The sequence below is a fragment of the Atractosteus spatula genome, chromosome 1 (genome assembly GCF_055471065.1).
Source record: "Atractosteus spatula isolate fAtrSpa1 chromosome 1, fAtrSpa1.hap1, whole genome shotgun sequence".
Taxonomy (NCBI): Eukaryota; Metazoa; Chordata; class Actinopteri; order Semionotiformes; family Lepisosteidae; genus Atractosteus; species Atractosteus spatula.
The window spans coordinates 24,137,302-24,163,743 of record NC_142706.1 but is presented as its reverse complement, the minus strand read 5'-3'; the positions used below and the strand labels follow the sequence as shown (position 1 = coordinate 24,163,743).

At 35.9% G+C, this 26,442-nt stretch overlaps 1 protein-coding gene across 1 annotated transcript in view; it reads right to left on the bottom strand.

Annotated features, from left to right (window-relative positions):
• The window catches only part of gabra2a (gamma-aminobutyric acid type A receptor subunit alpha2a), a 322,305-nt gene that overhangs the window by 71,395 nt on the left and 224,468 nt on the right, over positions 1 to 26,442 (bottom strand). Inside the window, exon 9 of the mRNA XM_088933041.1 lies at positions 1,214 to 1,416. Coding sequence (XP_088789167.1) covers positions 1,214 to 1,416 — 203 coding nt within the window. The remainder of the gene's footprint in view (positions 1 to 1,213; positions 1,417 to 26,442) is intronic.

The following is a 26,442-nucleotide window of genomic DNA, read 5'->3' as shown; positions in this document are numbered from 1 at the left end:
TCTTTTAAGAAAGTTAGACAAACAGAATAAAAGCACATGCTGTCAAGTGAGGGTGAACTCACAGCAATAGCAGCAAATGAAGTCTCAGGACTTGATCTGTAGTTGCCATCAAATATTACAAGTAAAGTTCTGCAGTAACAAGATAGTCCAGCTCAGCTCAGAAGATTACATTTGTATCATTGATTGGTTTACTGTTAACAACAACTAGCATTTCATTCTGTATGTCTGCTCCACACTCATTGATATTAATTAGGGTGATCTACATAAAAAGCTAGATTCATTTGCAAATGAAGTGGTGGCTGTGTTGTAGTTGGAATGGTTCTGGAATCATAACTGGAAAGTTTGGCATTCAAATTATGGACAGGATGTTTCTGTTGTATCCTTCTTAAAGGTACATAATTTAACCTGCTTCTATAAAAAACCTAGCTGTACAAATAGATACAATATACATTCTTTTGGATAAATTCAACAAATAAATGAATAATGATTTAAAGAGGAGTTAGTGACATACTGTAGCACCTAGTCTGAACTTCAACATACCAATAGTTTTCTTGATGAGTTGGGTATATTGGCTGCATTCTGTGTTTTGTCTTTCTTGATTTTCACCTGACATACAGCAAGTCAAATCACCTCTACTCTCTCACTTATGAGGCAGTCTTATAGATCTTTTACATGTCAATGTCACTTGACATTGTATCATAGTCGTCTTTAATAATCAATTAACCAAAATGACACGAACTTATTTAATCAATATTCCTAATTTTATCCATCCATTTTTAATTATTCAAAGGGCCTTGAGGGAGCTGGAGCCTATCCCAGTAACCAACGGGTGCAAGGCAGGATACACCCTGAATGGGATGCTAGTCTGTTGCAGATATCCTATAGTATCCTTTTTTATTCTAAAACTGCGATGCAAAAATAGAATTATAGGTTTATTTTGAAGTTCAGCATATATAGATATATGAAATATAAAAGATTGTGAAGCTGAAGAAGGCTCAACAGCTGAAATTGTGTTTCCCTTTTATGTTTTTCAGCATGGAATTAAACTTTACTTGTTTCTATATAAAATATAATGTATTAGCAATATAAATTTGAAGGAATAATGTGTTTTAGTGACTTGTTATAGCTATGTCAATACACGTACCATTATTTTTTAAACAAATTCTGCAGTAATTTATTATTCACATAGATTTCCAAATTGTAAATACTTTACCTTGTCATTCACTACACTTTTCCCATCCCAGGCCCATCCACGTTTTGTAAAGTAATTCACTGTTGCAAACTCTATCAGTGCAGAGAAGACAAAAGCGTAACACACAGCGATGAACCAATCCATAGCAGTTGCGTAGGCCACCTTAGGGAGTGAATTGCGGGCACTGATACTCAGTGTTGTCATCGTAAGCACAGTTGTAACTCCTGAAAGTGAAAAAAGACATTTAATAAATAGATCATCAGTTGTGATATATGAAACATATCAATCACTAATATACAGTTATATGCAAAAGTTTGGGAACACCTGGAAAAATTACGTTTTGATGATTTTCTAAGTGAAAAGAAGTTAACACAACCTCTGCAGCAAACAAATTTAATGCACAGTTACTATTTATTTGCTGAATTTAACAGATGGGAAATAAATAAATAAATGTGTAAAAGTTTGGGCACCCTATCAGTCAGTATTTAGTAATACCCCCTTTGGCAGAAATCACAGCCTCCAAACGTTTCTTGTAGCCTGTTACGTCCCAGTGTGTGTTCTGTGTGTGTTTTTTCTGTTATGTCCACACTGCTGACCCTTGATTGTTCTCCCTTCCCCATTGGCTAACCATCACACCACTGTTTCAATATGATGTAATCATCAATCAGCCCTCAGCCAATCAGAACTCATTTTATTCACTATATAGCATGGAGGCTTTCAGAAAGAAAAGGCCTTTCGTTTGACTTTGGTCCCGTTTGGTTTTGGTTATCGCTTCGCTTCGCTTCGCTTCGCTTCTGGTTATTGCTTCGGCTTCGTTTGTTGGTTTGTTTTGCTTTGTGTGTGTGTGTGTTTTCGTATAGCTTCGGCTTTGTTGTTTTGTTGGTTTTTTTGTTAGTTTCTTTGTATTTTCGTTTGTTTGTGTGTTCATCCTTGTTTTGCCGTTACCTTGCCCCAGTGTTACATGTTCAACTTTTGTGTTCTTTTGTACCCTGCTCCTGTTGATTACTCTTGTTTTCCCTTATTTGTATTCCTGGTTCACTTGTGTTTTTGTGTGAACATTTGTATATAAGGTTAGTTTAGGTTGTTGGGTACACTTACACACTTAGTTGATTTTGTATTAGTACACTAGTTTAGTACGGGTGAGTGCCGTTTGTCTTGTATGGTTTTGGGTAGTCAGTGCAGGTTAGCTAGGGTGTTGAAGACGCCGAAGAATGTGTGTTTCGGGTTTTCTTTTGTAGTCAGATTAGCTTTCCCTCACTGTCCTAGCCAGCTCCATTTTGTTTCTTATTTTCTTTTCTTTGGCACCATTCTAGTTCCTTACCCTTGTTATCATACTTCCTAGTCCCTCACCAAACCCACCCCTGCTTCCAAAAGAATTATCCTAAATGTTACACCCCTTTACCCCTAGACACTTGGGGTTGTAACATAGCCAGCTTACAGTCTTTCTATTCTTGCTTTAGGAATTTTTTCCCACTTTTCCTTGCAGAACGCTTCTAGTTCAGAAATATTCTTAGGTCATCTTGCATGCTATGCATGTTTGAGATCTACCCACAGATTTTCAATAATATTAAAGTCTGGGGACTATGAAGGTCATTCCAAAACATTAACCTTTTGAAGTCATGGTTGATTTTGAGGTATGTTTTGGATCATTGTTTTGTTGTAATATCTAACCTCTTTTCAACTTCACTTTCTTCACTGACTGTGCTTCCAGGATTTTTTTATACTTGGTAGAATGCATTCTTCCCTCTACCTGCACAATATTTCTTGTACAACTGGCTGACACACAACCTAACACAAAGCATAATAGATCCACCCCAATGCTTAACAGTTGGCAAGGTGTTCTTTCCTTCAAATGCTTCTCCTTTTTTTCTCCAAATGTACCTTTGGTGATTGTAGCCAAAGAGTTCAATTTTTACTTCATCAGCCCACAGCACTTGGTTCCAAAATGCCTCTGGCTTATCTCAGTGTTGTGTTGCATACTTCAGATGTTGATTTTTGTGATAAGATCGCAGGTAAGGTGCAGGTCCTTTGCAGTGATTTGGAGGTTTTTCTTTGCATTTCTGACCAGTCTGCAAGCGGTTCTATCAGAGATTTTTCTTGGTTTTCCAGATCTTGTCTTGACTTCAAAAGTTCCCCTTAACTTCCATTTCTTAATGACATTTCGGACAGTGGAAATTGCAAACAGGAAGCATTTAGATATCTTTTTATAGCCTACCCCTGCTTTGTAAGAGTCAATTATCTTTATTTTCTGATCCTCAGTCAGCTGCTTAGAGGTGCCCATGGTTGTTGAGTGTAAGCACAACACCCTGAGAGGTTCGAAGAGTCAGAGAATTTATTAAATTCTGGAATTGTCATGATCTGACTTAGATTAAGGCCTAACAAATTTAGTTCTGAGCCCTTACAAAAAAAATAACACCAGTGGATCAACTGGAAGGGTGCCCAAACGTTTGCACATGCCACATTACTTTTTCAATCATACTTTTTCAATCTGTTAAATTTAGCAAATAAATAGTAACTGTGCATTAATATTTGGAGAAACATGTCAAGTTTAAGTTTGGCCGCTGCAGAGGTTGTTAACTTCTTTTCACTTAGAAAATCAACAGAACACTTTGGCCAGGGGTGCCCAAACTTTTGCATAAAACTATCCCCTCTAGTACATTATATAGTTAATATTTAATTAAATTTAACATCTTTTATTAATTTTAATTAGGCTATTAGTACTTCGGTTAACACTAAAATAATTAGGAATTACAGACAAACACAACATTGCAACAATATTATTTCTATATTTTGCTTGGTGTGCTCAGTCTGCCTGGTATGTGGGAAGACAACCTAACCATATAGACAGACTGCTACACTGATGAAGACAATTTTAAATATGCTCAAAACCTGGGGTATAATTGTATGAATTTACTGTATTGACATCTTACAGATGCAGGCAGGTTGAAATTTGTAGTTTGTTATCCTGACAACTTTAAATTATGAACTTCAGTTATAATAAAAAATATAACAAGGTTAAGAATAAAAGGTGTATCTTTCATAATACAGTATTTCCTGATTAGCTGGAATTAGAGAGACAAAAACAGTCCCAAAAATACATGGAACGAATACGAAAAATGCTTTGAATACAGTTTTTTAGGAAATACTCTCTTTAAGCATTGTATTTCATATACAAATAATTTTCAAATACAAATAAATGAACAAATAAACCCCTGTAGTAATGTGGAGTTAGCAATTACAGATATTTTTCCAGATTATTTGAATTAATTTGTATTTGTATAATTCACTTGCAAGTTGCCTGAAATGCAAGTCAAAAATTCAATTTGCAGAAACAACCATAATTGATAAAATGTGGATGGAAATTATTACATCATCTCATCTAAAGGAATGTAATAAGAATCACAGTATTACAGTATTTAAAACATATTTGCAATGCATTTTGAAGAATTTGAAATATTCTTCACTTCCAAGGCATTATATGAAATGACAGCATTAAAAATATCGTATGAGCAACTATACTTTAAAATTAATATCTATTTGAAATTTTCTCAAACAAAAGTATTTGAACCGGATCTTGTCTGAAATGTATCTGATTGTGATGGTTTATAATAGGCAACTTAGAAGTACTGCAGAACATTTAACTGAATATCAAAGTGATAAAACTGGAAGCAATGTGAATTTAATAAAATTAAACAGGAATTTCACATGGAAAATAACTTTAATATTCTTTAACTTGAGATAATAATTGCACATTATTAGGAATTAGGCATTTCATGAAATGAAATTGACTAATTTCACAACTTCCCTGCAATGTATTTATGTGTGTGTATGTACAGTTAATATGTACAGATACATGCTTTGTGATGCCACTCTTTTGCCTTCTAAAAGGTGGTAATACCTTATTGTATGGATAAGATTGCAGTTTGGACCTATAGCACTGCAGCCCTAATTACAGTACTTGCATTAGTAAAGATACATACAGATGTAGCAAATCAAAATGCACAGTAAAACCCCATATCCAGGTTTTGGGATGCAGGTTGAAATGATACGTGATTCGTTGACCAAAGATGACCGACAGGTAGCACTTGTGGTGGAATGGTTGTTAGTTAAACAATTGCTTCATTTAATCTCTTTACTGTGCATGTTTAAATCCGCTTAATGCTGAATATTAATATAGACTTTTACAACTAAAGGGAAATTTTGGTGTAGCTGAGCATAAAAATAAGAGGAGCATAACATCTCTGAACGTCATAAACGATATTAATTTAGGAATATAAATATATTACACTATAAAAAGCATTCCTTTTAGAATTTGATGAATATGGAACATAATATGGAATCGCATATCTAAAGAAATTAATAACGATATTTAAAAATTTATTTATTTTCATAAAGCTCAAAGTATTACCGTAGTCCAGTTTCTCTGCATCAATTTGACCCACCTGTGATTATTTGAAAACATTTTTCCTGCCCCTTTCAGCTACAGTTTAAGTTGTCAAGCAGCGTATTGCTGTAATGGCTTTGGCATGTGACTCGCATGATGGAGGTTGGGGGTTCAAACCCAGCTCCCAGCATGAGTTTTCCTTTAGCTTATAAACATTCCTTTGAAAAACTAAAATAGTAAATATTATGGAAACTACAGATGCAGCCATTCAAAATGCACAGTACAAACCTGTACCGCGGGCAACTACGCGTGCACCACCGCACCGTACTGCGGTACGTGATTGCCTGGCCAAATGACCGACAGGGGCACTTGTGGTGCATTGGTTAGTAGTGAAAAATTTAATCATTTAATCTCTTTACTGTGCACATTTTAATCCGCTTAGTATTGAATATTTATATGGAATTTTACAACTAAAGGGAAATTTTAGTAGCTGAGCATGAAAAGAAGAGGAGCATAATGCATCTGAAGGTCATAAACGATATTAATTTAGGAACATAAACATATTACGTAAACTGTATATAGCAGGTATTGGTAGTTTAAATAAAAAATACACACCAGTGTCCCACTTTCTTCCTACACATTTTAAGCATCAAAGTCTTTCATTTGGTTACATACTGTGGTTATTTTGGAAATGTTTTTGCATGGTCCTTCTGACTATATTAAGTTTATATACTTCATAAAAAGTTGTAATGTTTTAACCTTTCCTATTTGCGGTTGTTATTGCATTAAAAAAACGCATGAATTTGATTAATAAGGAATATAACATGGAATCATATTTCTATAGTTAAAGAAATTAATAACTATATAATTTTATTGATGTAGCTCAAATTATCACAGTAGTACACTTTCTTTGTAAATGTCTGCATCAGTTTAACTCATTCACCTGTGATTATGTGTGTGGCATAATGGCTTAAGCGTGTGCCTTGCATGCTGGAGGTGGGGGGTTTGAACCCAGCTGTCACCATGAAATTACACAATATAAGCTTAATAATGTTAGAACAAATACATTAAAACCAAAACCCATTTAAGTTACCAAGTTAAAAAGACTTTGATAAATGAAATACTTATGAATAATTAAATTAGTTATGATGAAGGTGGAAGGTTGTGTACTTTTGTCCAACTGAGAGATCTTGCTTTTATAAAATATACCAACTTTTTAATGTTTAATGATTAACATGCTGTATAGTATACACATTTTAAAATTATTAAAAGTCTAAAGAGTATACAACTTAAATTCTTAATTGGAAAAAGATTGTCTCTCAGCAGTGACCGGGATTCGAAACCGGGCATTTTGTGGTGACAGCTCAAATGCTGTACATGAGATGTTAAGCTTTATTAGCTCCACCTGGTGGTTTTACAAGGTGATTCCAGATACTATTATCATAACATGCGCTATGATGTGTGATGATGCACTGTGATGCACCACGCCTACCGTGTTTTGACGCAGCCTATTTCGCGCATTTAGAATGGCTGGATCTGTAGAAACCTCAGAAATTGTGAAAACCTCAAAACTTGTGAGTTCCATTTAGGGGTTTCTTTACATTTCTATAGTCTCTCTCATCATTCTGGAGATTGTTGGGCTGGTGGTTAAGTGACCTGTAAAACTGTTTTTTTACTCCCTCTATGGCACAATTTACACATTTTCTACAGTAGCTCTATGATATGCAGGTTCATCCATATTATTGATGCTCTTATTATTAGTGTTAGTTTAATGTTTAACACTGTGTTAGGTAAAATTAATAAAAGTCGACATACAGTAGCATACATATTAATTATTATATATGATTACTAGAGATAGATATTTTTTTAACCCCAAGGGGCAGTTAAAATAAGGTGCATTGGCTGGGAATCAAACTCAGGTCTCCTGCATAGCAGGCAGTGCATGTACTGTATCTACATTATTAACAAAGCTAGAAACATTGCTTAGTGATGTGTTTATTTAATCTGACATTTCATTTTCTATTACACTGCAAAATAAACATTATATAATATATAAATATTATATAAAAAACACCCATAATTAAAATTACGGATGTTATAGCTGCTTGAAGAGGATGTTCATGGAAAATATAGTTAAAACAAGAATATCAAAGCTGTGTTCAGTTAAAGAAAAACCTTGCAGCATACAGTACACGACTAACAAAGTCATTCAAATCACTACTCAGAACTTATATTACTCTGGATTTATGTAAAAAACATAATCTTAATGTGTTTATGTGCTTTTGAAAATTATATTTTTTAAACCACTGTGTATATATTTTAATAATGACAATATTAAATAATTTGTTTTCTAATTATAATTCATACATAATTAGTAATAAGTCTCTATACTGTATACAATAAAAAATTATCATTCTGATAGTGTTATAGAGCACTGTGACATAAAGTATCTCATGTGTGTAATTATTGTATTTAATGACATTTTTGCTAGTACACTGTGAATACAGTATAATTAGTACAGGAAAGCACTAATGGGTTAATAAACAATACTCTACTGATTTGTCTGACTTTAAGAATTCACTGCACCACCTGGCCAGTTTTACAGAGTAGTGCATCAGAGTCTGCATCGGATTATTAAAAAAAAACAAAAAAGTTTTATGACAGAGTGCTGTCTGTCATACCAAGGCACCTTATGTGATATACTGACTGACACCTTGTGCATTCTACATGGGTGCATCTGTATATTTTATATTGCTTCCCCACATTGTGTAGAATATGTAAATTGTGTTAACATAAACACATAATCTGAGCTATAAGCCTCTTATAGCTTTTTATAGCTTGTTTTAATACCAGTATGCAAAACCTGTACTTTTCTACCTTAGACATTATCTACAATTTCTTTGTCCAGTCTTGAGTTTTACCTAAATATTTCAATTTAATTTGCTACTTCTTCAGTGTTAGTTCATCCTCCTCTGTAAATGTGATGAGTTTAATAACTACGCCAGAATTTAACTGATACAAATTAGGTTGTGCAATGGTCTATGCTTGAATTCCTGTGGTACTCTAATAATTACACCCCAAATGTAGTGTTTTTTCTTTATCTAGACTTTTTGGCTAAAGTAATAAGTATAGAATCTACAGTACCCTCCAAAAATGTTTGGACAAGAGTTCAGATTAGTCCATTATAGATGTACTCGCAGCATATTTGGATATCAAATCACAAGATAAATATGAGACAAGAGCAGAGCACATCCCCTTTTACCTATGGGTATTTTTTATGCATACATGTTTTACCATTATACAACAACAGCATGTTTTTTGTTCAACCCCCACATTTTACATGCATAAGTATTTGGACAAATGGGTTTCCGGTGTTTCTACTTGCCAAGAGGTTACACATTGCAACAATTTCACACACATAAAAGGTCTAGCAATGGTTAAGGTCTTTTGAAATTGCTTCTGAAGTCTTTCACTTGCATGTCAGCAAAAACCAACATAAAAACCAGAGACCTCACTATGACAGAAAAGAAAAGAAGAGAAAAAGAGAGGAAAGAAAATGACCATCGGAGGAATTGTTAAGACATTTGGTATTGCGAAATGAACAATCTGGAATGTTCTTAAGAAAAACAAAACAACTGGAGGAGTCAAGAACACACAGAAAACAGGGTGTCCAAAAAAGACAAATGTAGTGTGTGACAGAAAAATATTTCTAAGTGTAAAGAACAACCCCAAAAGTATTGTTAGTGAAATCAAAAATAATCTCAAGAGTGTGGGGATGCAAACTCAACTACCACAATCTGTAGAAGACTTCACCAAGAAAAATTCAGAGGCTGTACTGCAAGGTCTAAGCCCCTCATAAGCAGCAAGAACAGAAGAGCTTGATCGGAATTTGGAAAAAATACTGATATGAGTAGCAGGAGTTCTGTAACAAGATTTTATGGACAGATTAAACCAAAATAAACATCTATCAAAGTGCGGAGAAAAACAGGAACAGCTAATGAACATAAGCATACCACTTCTTCAGCTAAGTATGGTTGAGGGAGTATCATGGCTTGGGCATGTATGGCTGCTTCTGGAACAGACTCAGTTGGCTTTATTGATGACTTGAAGCTGAAGATGGCAGTATTAGGATGCGTTCAGAGATAAACAAACAAATCTTGTCTGCAAATGTAAGAAAAAGTCTGGCACCAGACTAATTGGGCTGCACTTTATTATGCAGCAGGACAATGACCTGAAACATATTGTATGCTTAACATAGGATCTCTTCAGACAGAAAAAAGTGAAACATTTTAAGCTGGCCAATTCAATCAACAGATCTGAGTCCAACTGAGCATGCATTTTATTTGTTTAAAAGGAAATGTGTTAATTTGTTCTGAAGGCAGAAAGCCCAACCAACAAGCAATAACTTGAGACTGCAGTTAAAGCCTGGCAAAGCATCTCAAGTGAAGAAACAAAGAGTCTGGTGATGTCAATGGTATGGAAGTTTGATGCAGTTATTGCATGCAATTAATTTGCAACAAAAACCGACCTTTTCAGTTCTTTAATTTGCTTAAAGTTAAGGGTCCTAATACTTATGCTCACTTATATTTTGTGGGACTGAACACAACACAACATGCTTTGATTGAATAATGATTAAGTGTGTTTGCAAAATATATCCTAAAATTAAAGGTGACCTTTTGAACTTTGACTCAGCATAATTTGTTTTAGTTCAAGTTCACATTTATTTGTCATTCCAGCCATATACAGCTATACTGTGGAAAGAAATATTGTTCCTCCTGGTCCACGATGCAAATACAGGCAGGACAGATAGGACACTGACATAGACATTGTAGACAGTGTACACATAGTGCAAATTACAAGGCAACACATAATACAATATACACAACACACTGGGGGGATTTAAATTATGTTTCTGGAAATGGGGTGGGCGCAAGAAGATTCCTGGGTGTTGAGGAGCCCGACAGCCTTCAGGAAGACACTGTTACAGAGTCTGGTTGAGCTAGCCCGTACACTGTGATCTTTTCCCAGGTGGTAGGAGGGCAAAGAGTTTATGGGAGGGGTGATAGGGGTCATACACTATACTGGAGGCCGTGTGTAAGCAGCGTTTGCGATAGGTGACAGAAATGGAAGGGAGGGAGGCTCCAATGATCTTTTCAGCCATTTCCACAATTCGTTGCAGGGTCTTGAGGTCTGAAGCGCTGCAATTCCCAAACCAAACAGTGATACAACTGGTCAAGGTGCTCTCAATGGTGCTTCTGTAGATAGTGGGAAGACTGGGTGGGGGAAGGTTTGCCCTCCTCAGTTGCCTCAGGAAATATAGACGCTGCTGTGCTTTCTTGGCTGGGGAGGTGGTATTGAGGGACCAAGTGAGGTTATCTGTAATGTGTACACCAAGAAACTTGGTGCTTCTAACTGTCTCCACAGGGGAGCCGTTGATGTACAGTGGGAAGTGATCGGCATGGGCCCTCCTGAAGTCACTGATTATTTCTTTTGTTTTGTTTACATTAAGAGATAGGTTGTTGTCTGTGCACCAGTCCACTAGTTGCTCCATCTCCTCTCTGTATGGTGCCTCATCGTTGTTAATAATGAGGCCCACCACTGTCATGTCATCAGCAAACTTGATGATGCAGTTTGAAGTGTGTTTGGCAGTACAGTCATGAGTCATCAATGTGAACAGAAGTGGACTGAGCACACAGCCCTGGGGGGTTCCGGTGCTCATTGTGATGGTGCTGGAGATGTTATAACCAAGTCTCTTGGTCCGAAAGTCCAGAATCCAGTTACAGAGGGAAGTGTTAAGGTTCAGCAAGCTCAATTTTTCTGTCAGCTTCTGAGGGATGATTGTATTAAATGCTGAAGTGGTTAATGAACACCATTCTTATATGGCTGACTTCTATGGCACTGGTATAATAGTGGTGGATTTGAAGCATACAGGGATGACTGCCTGGCACAAGGAGATATTAAAAATATCTGTGAGGATGTCAGCTAGTTATTCTGCACATTCCTTGAGCACGCAACCAGGTATATTATCAGGTTCAGCAGCCGTACGTGGATTAACTTTGGCTAGTGTCCTCCTTATATCATCTGCGAACAGGCAAAGCACCTGATCGTTGGGAGGAAGTGTGGTTTTCCTTGCAGGCACAACGTTCATCGCTTCAAATTGTGCATAGAAGTTGTTCAGCACATCTGGGAGGGAGGCATCACTGTCACTGACACGTGGGGTAGTCCTATAATTAGTAATGGTTTGGATGCCCTGCCACATGTGCTGTGTGTCTCTAATGTCCAGGAAGTGGCCATGGATTTTTTGTGCATAGGAGCGCTTTGCCTCCCTGATGGCACGGGACAGGTTGGCCCTCACAGTCCTGAGGGCTGCCCTGTCGGCTGATCTGAATGCAGCATCACAGGTTCTTAGCAGTGCATGGACCTCTGCAGACAGCAATGGCTTGTGGTTGGCCTGTGTGATGGTGGATTTGGAGACAGTGATGTCATCTATACACTTACTGATGTAGCCAGTCACAGATGCTGCATACTACTCTGAGTTGATACTGTATGTGAATTTCAATTTCTTGTTTATACAACAGGGAAATCTCAATTTTAGGTTTTTGTTCCAATACTTTTGGAGGGCACTGTATATCTACCATAACAAAGCTATTTAATTGTGGATCACGCATCAAATTTTGCCTGAGACCACACATTCATATCTTCTTACTTCAATCTGTTAAGTACAGTATACGGCAGAATGTGTATATTGGTGTCTAGCATAATAATAAAGTCATTGTATTCCAGCAGGGAACTGGACAGGAAGTTAAATGCATTTTGAAAGTCATATAACATCAAACAAATATTAAGGCATTTCATACTCATCATCTGAGGGCCTGGAGTTCTCAATCACATTATATTTGAGACACCTAACCTTTTGCAAAGTTGTTCTTATCCTTTCTGTGAATGCAATGTAATCTAAACAGTCAGTAGGTGAACAGCATATAAACTGTGAATACGTATAAAACTAGAATCTAAATATAAGCTCATCTATATGCTTGAGTCTGATAAGGGACAACAAAACATAATTTTCTTAGTACATTTGTATAGAAGTATACTTCTCAAAAGATTGCTTTTATCTTTTCTGTTGTTTCTACACTACAAAAACTGTTGTTAACTCTGTGTATGCTAAAATAACTATCTTCACATGGGCAGATTCTGTTACACAGTTCTATCTTCATTAAGTTACTGCACTCATTTTCTGATTTCATGATCTTGATGATCATTTTAATTCATTGCTACATGGCTGTATCACAAATCTGATACTATTTAATAAAATGGGTACATGATTAAGTGTCAATAACCATATGAAGTAAATTGCTGTTAATCCATGTGCTTATGCACAAAGTGTGTGTAGTAATTTAACAATTAATTGAGATGATATAGGTTGCAAATTGGAATGATTGCTTAATAAGTGTCTTTTTAAGAGACTATATTGACCTCTTAATGCTGGCGGACAGCAATACAAGTAAGAAACTTGATCAAGACCCTGCCATACTCATCATCCCCTGATCCAAGTATTCAAGTTCAAATATTCCATCACAATATTATTAAATGCTCCTTTAAATTTAGTCATTCTTATTAACAAACCTACAAAAATTGAGAACAGGACTCATATTCACTGACTGATTTTCTGGCTCCTCATCATCTCCAGCTAAACTGGCAATCTGACTTTTCCAACCATGTGTAACGGGAGCCGGTCTGGACTCCCGTGTAGTGCGTTTTTAGAACCCTATGCAGATGGTATGATCCGGAAGAGACTGGAGAAGGACAATAGGAAAAAACTGAGAGGAATTGATGGGAGAACTGACAGGGGGCAGTGCCGATGTTGATCCAGGTGCAAGTGGGAGTGCATGCGAACACATCCAGTGGGAGTCCAAAAGGGAAAAACAGGGTGCAGTCCAAAGTCCAGGTAGCCGGGGGATCAATCCAAGGCAAACAGTTAAAAACAGGAAACGGGTCGGAACTGCAACAGGAACTGGAACAGGGAAGTTAAAAACACGATGACAAGGCCAGGCACTCCGAGCCCCAGACCCAGATGGTCAGGACGCCGTAATGAAACCTATGCCGTCGGGTCTTTCCTGGACCCGCTGGTAGGTGGGCTTCCGGGCATTCATCTTCCAATGCTGAGTCCAGGAGGCACATAACTTAGTGACGGGTTAAACAGGATCAGGTGCACATAATAATGAAACTTATAATAAAAGGTCGGAGCGCCCTGTAGAGGAGGGATGATGACCATGACACATGTGACTGCAAGCAGTCCAAGTCTGGACTTTTTTCCTACACAACAGGCCAAGAAAGTGAGTCAATAAAGTACAGAATTCTGTCCAAGATATTGTTTCTAAAACAGAAGAAACCTCACATTTGTGAGACCAATAACAAAATTGATCAACAAAATTATACATTTAGACATATTGGTATTTTCTCCAAGTTCCATAAACACTCCACATTCTGGTACAATTACTTTCTAAACCATGTAGCATGATATGGTTGGTCTAACTCTCAGTTTTAATATATTTCACTTTCTATGGCAGTGCTTGCTGCCATTTTAATACTTAAATCTTAATCATGAACATTTCAATATAGAGAAAAAAAAAACAACTGCAGATATTTTACAAATTGGGGTTTCAAAAATGCAGAATATCAGGAAATAAAAGAGCAGGTTATTCAACACGTAAATTAAATAGTTATAACCCCCGAATAATTTCTACCACGTATATACCCAAGCGGCTGATACAGTTAGAGACATGTGAATTAATGGTTTTTAGACACAGCTTTGTTGAAAAGAGTAGTAATTCAGGGACACTTAGTTAAACAAATGATAAAAATGACAATACACACAAAAACTACACAAGGTATAAAAAAACAACAAATACACTATGTACAAATTTACAAATAAATCCTCCAGAGGCCTAATGTTCTAACCACCTAGACAAAACCCGATGGTTATTAAGTCAGACTTTTATATAATTCCAACCAAGGCCCAAAGAAGAGCTAAGCAGCCTTCTAAACTAACCAGAATACAACCTGCAGTTAAATCTCTCTCTCTCTGTAAACCCAAATGTCCCAATATAAATGGGGACCTATCAGATCAGAATTCCCTAAAAACTACAGAATAGCAAGTTCTCTTAACAAGATACAGTAAATTAGAATTTAGAATTGGTTAAGCCACCCACATCTTTCACACCAGAGTGAAGAATTTAACATTTGTTTGCTTCACATTCCATATGATCACATATAAAGTATATAGTGGGTCTCACGTTCTGCAAATTTAACATTCATGATTTGGTCTGGCCGAAGGGGTCTTGTATTGGAAGAACAACAGATAAAACTGAGCCGAAGATTGTTAAGCACAGCTTTCAAATTAGTTGTGCATTAGAGACTAAAATCATGAGATGGATCTAGCTAGTAAAGAATGAAGAATGGCACAGGGTGAAGAAATATCTGTAGCTGCATTTACAATATCGATGAAGTGGTGAACTTTATTAGATGTCTTTTACAAATCCCTTTTGATATTGGTGTACTAATGAGTTCATATATGTGCCTAGATATGAAAAAAAACCTTGGCAAATAGTAAGGTATTGAGTAGACAGGTCACAGTTTAGGGTATATTTGTATAATTTTCTGTAAAATAAATAAAATGGTAATATTAGCAGCCCTTTACAGTTAACCCTTTTTAATGACAGTATGTGTAATTTAAAGCAGATGGGGACCTAACTGGCCTCAAAAGGTAAGAGAGAATTCAGGAGGACTGCTGTCAATGCCAGGTGATTTATCCTTTTTCATGTTCTGCAAAGCCTCCCTTAGATCACATAGGGATATAGGTACCCGTATTAAAGCTCCTTTTACAGGAGCTTAAACATGTTCCTGAATTGCTTAATTTTGTTTAGAGTTTATTTGCATATGACCCAAAATTAACATCCTCTGTGCCAATCTAGAGACAGCATGTTCTAAAAAAGTCATGTTATGTTAATAAAAAAGTCTTATTAATATAAGACCTGCAGTTCTGAAACTCATACAGCAGAATTATATTTAATGAAACCCTTACATGCTTTCTTTATAAAGTAGCTTCATCAACTGAGACAAGGTTTAAATCACAAAACTAATTAAACTAATACAATTTAGATTCAAACTGTGCCAGAAATGTTTCATTTTGTAATAGTGTGTCAAAACAGTAGTGCGAGACATATAAAACCTTACAACTCTGCAGAAACAGGCATGGTGATTTACCAATTAATTTATTATCAATGTGCATAATATCTCAAATTTGTGTATAAAACATCAGTTCATGAGTACAATTTATGTCTACCTAAAAATATGTCTGTGGCTGAGGGAATAAACAAGCTCCATATACCAACCATAATCAGATGAGAAACAGTTTCTCAAGTGCAGTAGATGCCAGAGACTAGGTATTCATATCCTTTGAGTTTGATCTGTGTGATTCATTACGCCATTTATTTACCCAGTATTACAGTATTACAAACCCAGTAAAAAATGTGGAAATTAAATCTAGTTCTAATATTGATGTGTATTGAGGAGTGTAGATGCACCCAATCAGAATGCTTGGGGTGTAGAGCCTTACTGTAACAACTACCCAGTATGATGGAAAGTACTGCCGAAAACCTTTTTTATTTTTTCAAATACTCTGCACAAATTAAATGTGTATGTGACAAATATTAATCATCTAGTAAGAGATTGTGAGTGTATAGTGAATATTTAACACACATCGTGGCTTTAAAAACATAATATTTAAAAGGAAATTAACATACGTAAAAAAAAAATAAAATAAAAGAATGAAAGAATCATGCCATGCACTATAAGTTGCATTAGTAGATGCAGATGTAGCTAGTAAGTCACCCGTTTGGGTTTTATGGAAGTTGGAGTTCCGAAGCTAATGCGCAGCGTCAGTGAGTGTACTGGAAAAGTGTATTGGGGATGTGTCTAAAATTAAACTAAAAATATATATTTTTTAAATTAAATTCTCTATATTTGACTTAAAGTTCGTTTTACTGACAATTTCATTTTACGTTACACTTGATTTTTGCATCACAAAGAAATTAAAAATTGCAAATTGCAATTTTAACATACTGTCATACATACAATTCATACAAATGTGAATGCAGTGTAGTGAGACATATACAGTATGTATTGCTCATATTCAGCACTACAGTATTACTACTGAACCATGTTGTGGAAGATATTGTGAATTGCTGAGTTCTGTTAATTTAGCCTTTACAAAAAGGTATAGTAAGACAGAATAAAGGCGACTTGACTTATCTGCAGCAACTAATTGGTGTTAAGGTGTTAAGAGTATAAGTAATCACATCTAACGACAAGTGTAAAACCAACTTATGTCATATATGGAAAGAGAGGACAAATACAATCACCTCATAATCATTATCATAATCATCATAAAACAGAGCAAACGTGTAAAACAAAGTTCTTTCTGAGCATGTGTACTGTATATAAAAAGTGGGAAACTCTTGTAGTTTGCCTGTTCTGAACAGCAGACACAGCATGTGTTACTGTCCTTATTGAGCTCAATAAAAATTAATCTGCACAAGGGTGTATCCTGCCCTTTTATGAAGAATTTCCCCCAACAATTTAGCTTAGTTGGCAAGGATTTTTCCAGGTCTCCAGTGATTCCCCGACAGCATACAGGGTGAGTATATTTGAGGTAATTTAATTTCCAGTAAGGGAAGGACCAAAACTGTAGTGAGAATATAAATAATAATTTAAAAGGAAAAGAATAAGGATATGTCTGTGAGAGATTCAGGGCAAAGATCCCTAAACTGAGACAAGACAGTTCCTCTGAGCTTAGTTTCAAAACCAAGACAAGACATGGTCCTATAGTGCCAGCAAGATGCCATCTGAGTCTGATTGGAAAAAGTCCCTAAACGGAACAAGGCTGAGCTGACCAATGATACAGCGCCAGCAAAATGCCCTCTGAGTCCGGGCGGGCTACGTAAATGGAATAAAGCTGACCTGAGTAATGGTATACCTCTAGCAAGATGCTCTATGAGTTTGGGCAGGCTCAAATAAGTTGTACAGATGAATTTAAAGAGTTTAAAAATGGATGAGTAAAAAGAAGAGTTTTACAACTAATGAAAACAGGAACAAGTAGTGTTGGGCTGCAAGCAGCAGGGATGATAGAGAAGAATGCGAGATGTGGAGAGGACACAAAGAAATTTAGTTTAGTGATATACTGCAGGAAAGTATGGAAGTGTAAAATGTAAACCATACAGGGACTTCACTATGAGTAACTTATTTTTTATCATTTGCTCCAAAAGCACAATAAAGAAAAAATGATAAATGTTAAATCACAAACTAATTAGAAGCAACATATACATTGCTGTTGAAGAGTTTCAGCAGATGGTGGCGTGAATGTGTTTAGCCAGCAAGACTAGCTAAAAAAATGACTTTAAATTAATTACACTAAAATTAAGAAGACAATTACGTAACTAGGAAATATAAGAGAATTACAAAAGGTATAAGTACAAATATTGGTACAGTACAGGTGAAACTGGATGAGTTAAGATAAACATAGTATCTGTACAAAAAATAGTTGAAAACTGAAATATATGAGGACAGCACAGTGCAGTCTGGATGGGGTTTGTATGTTCTCCTAGCATTCCTGTGGGTTTCCTCTGGGTTATCTGGATTTCTAGCACAGTCCAAAGGTATACTGGTGGGTTAAAAGGTTTCTAGGAAAATTGGCCTTGGTGTGAGTGTGCACTATGTGTGTCTGTGTGTCCTACAATGGTGCATATTGCAGAACTGATGCCTCATACTGAGTGCTGGATAGGAATAAGCTCCAGCTCCCCTGCAACCCTGAGTTGAATAAAGCAATTAAAAAAAATGGATGGATGAAATATATGATTAAGACCCCTAGTCAAAACAGCTAAGTCTTTAGTCTAGATGTAAAACTGCAAAAGAGTTTACAGTTTACAGCCAGGGAGTGAGCTCTAGAGTTGTGGAACAAGGCTTCTGAAAGCAAACACCCTGAAATGCTTGTGTATTTACAAAGGTACTGTTAAAATATCTGCTTTAGCAAAGAGTAAGGCCCTGCATAATACACAGGGAACATTAAAATGTTAAGCATTGCAGGGATTTGGTGTGTAAGGCTGTAAAAGTTAAAAGTAAAATTTTGAACTGAATGAGCTGAGTCATAGAAAACCAATAAAGACATGTCAGAATTAGGGCAATGTGGTAATAGAGCGTGAACATGTTAGAAGTCACACAGCTGAGTTTTGGCCCATATGACGTGGTTAGAAAACGAGTAGGGTAACCCATTATAAAGACTTATTTAGGCAATCTAGTCTATGTGAGATGAAGGCATGATTCAGGGTCTTTGCAGCAATGTAAAAAATGTGGGCAGTGTTTCTGAGGTGAAAGTTAGACATTACAGGTGGCTTTTATTTGTGCATCAAAACCGAGCTCAGGATCAAACAAGATCCCCAGATTTCACAGAGTAGGGTGTATTGTGAAGCCACTATTATTTTTAAATTTTCCAGGAAAATTGGATTTGCAGGCAGGTAAAAATGCAATACATTTAACACAACATGAAACCATTATCAAATAATAGAAATGCATTTATGCTGAACAACAAAGTAAAATATATAATCTGTTGTCCAAATTAAGTAGGTTAATAGCTGTGTAAATAATAAAGTTAAAAATAAAATAAATAAAATAAGAAAGATAACTTAGTTCTATTGAATTTTAATATGAGTTGTCAAATTAACAACCAGACGGAAGGAGCTCAGATTCACTGTCCAAGGAGCAGTAATGATAGTCAGTGATTATACTGGCCTTCTCCACTGTTTGTTAGATGTAGATGTCTTAAAGCTGGAGTCTATGCTTGGAGAATTGACAAAGAGAGAGTCATCAGCAAACTCAATAATGTGTCTATCCTCAAAAGGGATTATATACTGTAGCTGTCTGTATACAGATTGTATAGGATAGAGGATAACACACAGCCCTGTAGAGACCCAATATAAGAACAAAGCTGCTTTGCTATACTGTAAGACTGCTTAGTCTCACTCTTTGTGATCTTTTGATCAAAATCCAACCTACAATATTAAAGTCTATATTAAAATTTGAGAGTAATCTCTTCACTTACAAGTGTGTCCGAATGGTCTTAAACGTTCATGAGAAATCTATATATATAGGCCTGGCAGATTAATAGGAACCTTCTAGATGTGAATATAAGAGATTCAGTAATATGAAGGTAGCATCTGTGACACCTGTTTTAGCCCTGTAGGTAAATTGCCTGGCATCCTGTAGGTGCTCTAGCTGATGGAGCATATGTCTTTTAACAAGTTTCTCAAATTAATTCCTAACTAAAGAGGTCAATGCCGCATGTCTGAAATCATTTACTGTCTTGGGGAATGTGGTTTTATTACGTTTGTTTCCAAATTTTGTTGACTTTCTGCTGATTCAGAGACATTTTGAAAATATAATGAATTATAGTACTGAAAAAGAGATTATTATATGGGGTAATATTCTCTTGTAGCATTGCCTATATGTTAAATTATGCCAGTACTAATGTAATCTATTCTGAGGCAATCACTGACTCTTTAAGGGTTGCCAACTCAGAGTAGTTCTCTCCCTGTCAAAACATGGTGTGACTATGAGCCCTGTGTTGCCTGGTGCCACTAGAATCCACATTCTGCCCACAAGTGTCAGGCACCTTTACACTAGAAATTGTTGTCATTTAACTCTGGTGGAGTGCATAGCTGTCTGAAGATGGAGAAATAGTAAAGGAGATTAAAGCTGCAGTGTCTAGGAATTATACTTCAGTCCCTCCTGACTTAACAATTCAAGAATATCTTTTTGGCACAATTGCTGAGACACTGGACAGTTGCCACTTCATGAGCCTCAATGCTAGTTTTAGTGATTAGCCTTATCATTGATCATCAAAGTTTGATAATTCTGTTTGTGTAATTCTATTATTCCTTCCAAGAAATTGTCTCAAATCTAAAACTCCCAAGCTCAGGTGCAATAGGGAATGGCTGAGGTCAGAAGAGGATCTGCTGATCTGTACATGGAGGATCATAGGCAATCTACCTGGATTGGCCATCAGGTGGTTAATGAGGAACTGAAGTAGGACATATACTGCACATATACAGCACTACAGTATTACTACTAAACCACAGGGTATTAGAATAATGAAATCTGTTAATTTAGCCTTTACCAAAAGGTATAAGATAAGATAAGATCACTTTATTAGCCATATACAATTTCTTGCATTAGGAATTCATCTTTCCGCACTCCAGCTTGCTCTTCATGAGACACACAGACACAGAGAGAAGCCTGGGGTCAGAGCGCAGGGTCAGCCATTGTACAGCACACCTGGAGCAGCTGGGGTTAAGGGCCTTGTTCAGGAGCCCACCAGAGTAGGATTCCTCTTCCAGCTGCGGGATTTGGCACAGATCCTTAGCCACAAAGCCACCACTCCGCCCCATTGATATAGTAAGACAGCATAAAGGTGACTTGCTTTTAAACCTGCAGAAACTAATCTCCTTCTAAAAGGTGTTAAGAGTAGAAGTAATCACATCTAATGACACAATTAATACTCAAAATGTGAAACCAACTTTTGTCACATATGGAACTCAGGATACATTAACAAGTAATAATGCAATCATTTAAATGTTTTTTGTTGCTGTTGAGTCCATCCATACTTCAATTATCAGAAAAATACATAATCCTTTCAAGGTCTGTGGCAACATGGAGCCTATCCCAGAGGTATAAGGTGCAAGGTGGGACTACACTCTGGATCATAATTTGAAAATGAACCTGTGTTCTTGCTAGAGTATTTTTATATATCTCAAATCACCTTAAATATTGCAATGATATATGCTTGCTGTTAAATTCTAATTGTGATGAGTTTCTATTAAGAAGATGTAAAAATCAGTTGGCAAATAAAAAGCCTCAATCAATGATTGGCTTGACGTTGTGTATCTGATGGATCAGGTTAATGACTTATACCTCTGCATTGTAATCTAAGGTAGACCTAACAATTTTTATTTTTTATCTACCATAGATAAAACAGAAAATAAGTAACGATGGCACCATTCCCACTTAATTAAGGAAAAGTTTAAATATTTGGAAATACAGTAGAATGATAAAAGTAGAGCAGGTTCTTATTCTGCTGATTCAGCATTAAATTGAGGAATAGATTGCACAGCATGATTCTCATTTGTTTGCTTGAAGACATTTATTCTTAATTACCCCCATTCATTGACAGGCTGCTCTTTTAACAGAATGTATCTGGCAATCCTTATAAAGTGTTTCAAATAAATAATGTAGGTAATTACTTAAAAGACAACCCTGTTACCCTTTGAGAGTAATTGATGAAAATGAATCGATATTGTAAATGTATGCAGGTCCCTATTTTTGTAAGTGATTAATTTGATTCAATTAACTCTTTTAAAGGTTTACTCTTTAAGGTGGATGTAGTAAGAGCTGGTATATTTTTCATACGTCCCTTAAGTATTTAAGGGATTTAAGCATCTAACCATGCTTAATAATGCGGATGCCTTAAGTCCCTCTTACTGGTTACTAGTATATTTACAGTATATACAGTACATATTTTACAATTTTTATGTTACTATAATAATGAACTAGAAAAACAGTTTTAAGGAAAACTAGGTTGTTCCTGTTTATGTTGTTAGTGAACCAGTAGGTTGTATTAATCTCCCTAGACCAGAATGTTCAAACAAATGCTGTTCTTCAGATGACACACTAAACCAAGGTCCTGACTATTTTGTCATTACAGATTCCATGCCTTTGTTAGTATGAGAAGAGATGCTAATCCTGGTGTCCAGGATTTCCATACTGAAGTTGGATTCAATCTGTTCTCACTAAGTTTTCATTTCAATTGGTGAATTAATATCTCAATTATCCACCTGATCTGATGTACTATATATGAGAATGCTGGCACACAATGTTGCTACAGATGCAGCCATTCAAAATGAGGTAGGTACGCTGTGGTAAAATGTGGTGGGTGTGGCACAATATACCCCATTTTACCATATGCAAATTAGATTATGATAATAGTACCTGGAAGCACCTTGTAAAACCTTGTAAAACTGCCAGGTAGAGCTAAAAAAGCTTAACGTCTCATGTACAGCATTTGAGCTGTCGCATGAAAACACTGCTGAGGGACAATCTTTTTCCAATTAAGAATTTAAGTTGTATACTCTTTAGACTTTTAATAATTTTAAACTGTGTATTACAGCATGTTAAGCATTAAACATTAAAAAGTCGGTATATTTTATAAAAGCAAGATTGTTCAGTTGGACAAAAGTACACAACCTTCCACCTTCATCATAAATATTTTAATTATGCAAAAATATTTTATGCATCAATGTCTTTACGGAAGATATTACTAATAATGAATGACCTTGGGCAGGCTATAAGCTCAAAGTATTACAGTATTCTTTGTAACCGTCTGCATTAGTTAAACTGTGGCAACACGAAAAGACATTATTTTTCCATTGACAAAAAGTAACACCACAGCATTCCGTTGATCCGATCACTTTTTTTTTTCCAATCATAATTTTCAGAATTCACCATGCCTTTCACATGCTCATAAACGATATTAATTTAGGAACATAAACATATTATGTAAACTGTATATGGCTGGTATTGGTAGTTTAAATAAAAAATACAAACCAGTATTCAACTTTCTTCCTAAACACTTTAAGCATCAAAGTCTTGCATTCGGTTACATACTATGGTTATTTTAGAAAAGTTTTTACGTGCTCCTTCTGACTATATTAAGTTTATATACTTTTTAAAAAGTTATAATGTTTTAACCTTTTCTGTGACTATGTTCGTTATTGCAGTAAACGAAAGCATACTTTTTAGAATTTGATTAATAGGGAATATAATATGGAATCGCATATCTAAAGAAATTGATAACGATAAAATTATATTCATATACTGTAGCTCAAATCCTGCTTAACTAAAAATTAGACATAAGAAGAGTATTATTGGACAATGTTGTGAGGCTCTGGCAGAATTGCTCTGTAAACTGAGTTATAGAGGAGACATTGTGTATCGCCTCTTTTTACACTTGTAAAAAAGAACATTCCAATGTCAATATGACACGGACGATATTATTAATAATGTAGCACTTTCGGGCTCACATGGGTATGTGCCCTACCAGCTGGGGGATTGAACCCAGGCCTCCAGCGTCACTCAACAGGAAAGCAGCCAGTTGAGCTACAGTGAGATCTGCCTTCAAATGTGATGGATCAGGTCCCTGCTATTCACATGAAAGGTATTGATGTCACTGTGCTGGCAAGCTGGCTCGCAAAATACCTGTAATGTCAGTGACGCGTTACTGAAGCTGAAAGTTTAGCCTTCGTCACTAATGAAACCACCAAATAAAGACATAAATAAAAGACATTAATATCATCCCTACATTAAAAACTCCAAGCATTTCATTTTGTATATTGCTACAATGTCACAGCTTGAGGAACAGTGAATCTGTCTCCCAATAATGCTCAATATGTTTACAGTATATATAAATATGTTATGATATGTCTTTGTTGTAAAGGTCTGTAATGTGTCTGTAGATTTTATTTTTGGTTTTGTTTCATGTTAATTTTATTAATTTTATTTGCTTTGGCAACACTGATTGTACGCATCCGTCATGCTCATAAAGCACCTTGAATTGAATTGAATTGAATTGAACTGAGACAGAGAGTGAGGGAAAGAGAGAACAAGCAAGTGCCAGAGAGAGCAAGACAGAGAGTCAACCGTGGTTGAAAACCAAAGAAAAAAATGACTCTGAAAAAGTTACAAGAAGCTTGTAAGTATTATTATTAAATTAATACTGTTAATAATGACCAGACACATTATTATTGTTTCAGTGGAATTTTTAATACCACTTTGTTATTCTCGATTCGAATTACAATATATACGATTCCATTTTAAGGCTTGAGGCATCTGTTAAATTGCCCCACTGAATGAAGTGTTTTGAATTAATCCGGTTGAACAGCTGTTAAGCATACTGTAGTTTTTGTTAACACAACACAACTTTGTCAGTGAAAAAATGACTGCGGGCACTTTTCCTTCCCACCTATATTCTTATATATGAGTAGAATAGGCGAACCTTCCAATGAAAGACAGTCCCCCTTCCACCCATGGACAGACTGACAAATGTTTTCACAAACTTCACTATGTCACAGCCCTCACTCAAATTACCCAGACTGTTAGCATGGGAATAAAGCTTTGTTTTATTTCTGAAACCCTTTCTTAATGTCCTGTTTTAAATCAGGTAAGGGTCAACTATATTCACAATACTGCTGACAGCAGGAAAATTCCTATTCTTTACTCTACAGCTTTTTAAAAACAGAACCCATGATATTCAAACCGATTTCTTACACAGAAGACTAACACAGCTTTGCATTGTGAATCTCTTTTTCTCGTTTTATTTAATGTGGCACTATGCACTGGGATAGGGGGATGCTGTTCACGAGCCAATAGCATTTAAACCACAACACTCACAAAGCCTTGCTTTGGGTTGTGAAACCTTTTAATTTTTTTTAAATACAGTAATACTACCTGCTACAGATGCAGCCATTCAAAGTTCGTGGTACAAACGCGTACTGCACGCATCTACGCACGAGCCACCGCGCCGTACCGCGGTACGTGATTGGCTGTCCAAAATGACCAACAGGGGCACTTGTGATGCATTTGTCTTTAGTGAAAAGATTTAATCATTTAATCTTTTTACTGTGCACATTTTAATCCGCTTAGTATTGAATATTTATATGGAATTTTACAACTAAAGGGAAATTTTAGTAGCTGAGAATAAAAAGAATAGGAGCATAACGCATCTGAAGGTCATAAATGATATTAATTTAGGAACATAAACATATTATGTAAACTGTATATGGCTGGTATTGGTATTTTAAAGAAAAAATACACACCAGTATTCCATTTCTCCCTAAACATTTTAAGCATCAAAGTCTTACATGTGGTTATTCCAGAAACGTTTTTACGTGCTCCTTCTGACCGTGTTGCTGTATGTTTATATACAGTACTTTGTGAGAAAAGTGATAGTTTTAAGCTTTTCTGTGAATACGCTCCATATTGGATTAAACAAAAGCATACTTTGAGAATTTGATTAATAGGTAATATAATATGGAATCGTGTATCTAAAGAAATTAATAACAATATAATTATATTCATGTACTGTAGCACAAACAGTACAGATACAGCCATTCAAAGTGCGCGGCACAAACACGTGCCACAGGCATTTGGCTACGTCATAACTTGTCATCACGTCATCAACGTACATGATTGGCTGGCCAAAATGACCGACAGGGGCACTCGTGGTGCGTTGGTCGGTGGTGGAAAGATTAAATCATGTCTTTGCTGTGCATGTTTTAATCCGCTTAGTATTGAATATTTATATGGAATTTTACAACTAAAGGGAAATTTTAGAAGCTGAGCATAAAAAGAAGAGGAGCATAACACATCTGAAGGTCATAAATGATATTAATTTAGGAATATAAACATATTACTGTATGTAAACTGTACTGGATATGGCTGGACTTGGTAGTTAAAAGAAAGAATACACACCAGTCCTCCATTTTTACCTAAACATTTTAAGCATCAAAGTTTTATGAAACGGTCCCCAAATATGTGATTGCTGTATAGAATGAATTTTAATTAAAAACAATTATTTAACACAAAAATTAAGTTGTTTACGTTCCTCCTCCTGAGAATATAGTCCCTCATTGCTATGCAACGCAGAAACACAGCCACAGGTAACTAGCAAAGAGAGGACATTAGTTAGCCAATATGATAAAGG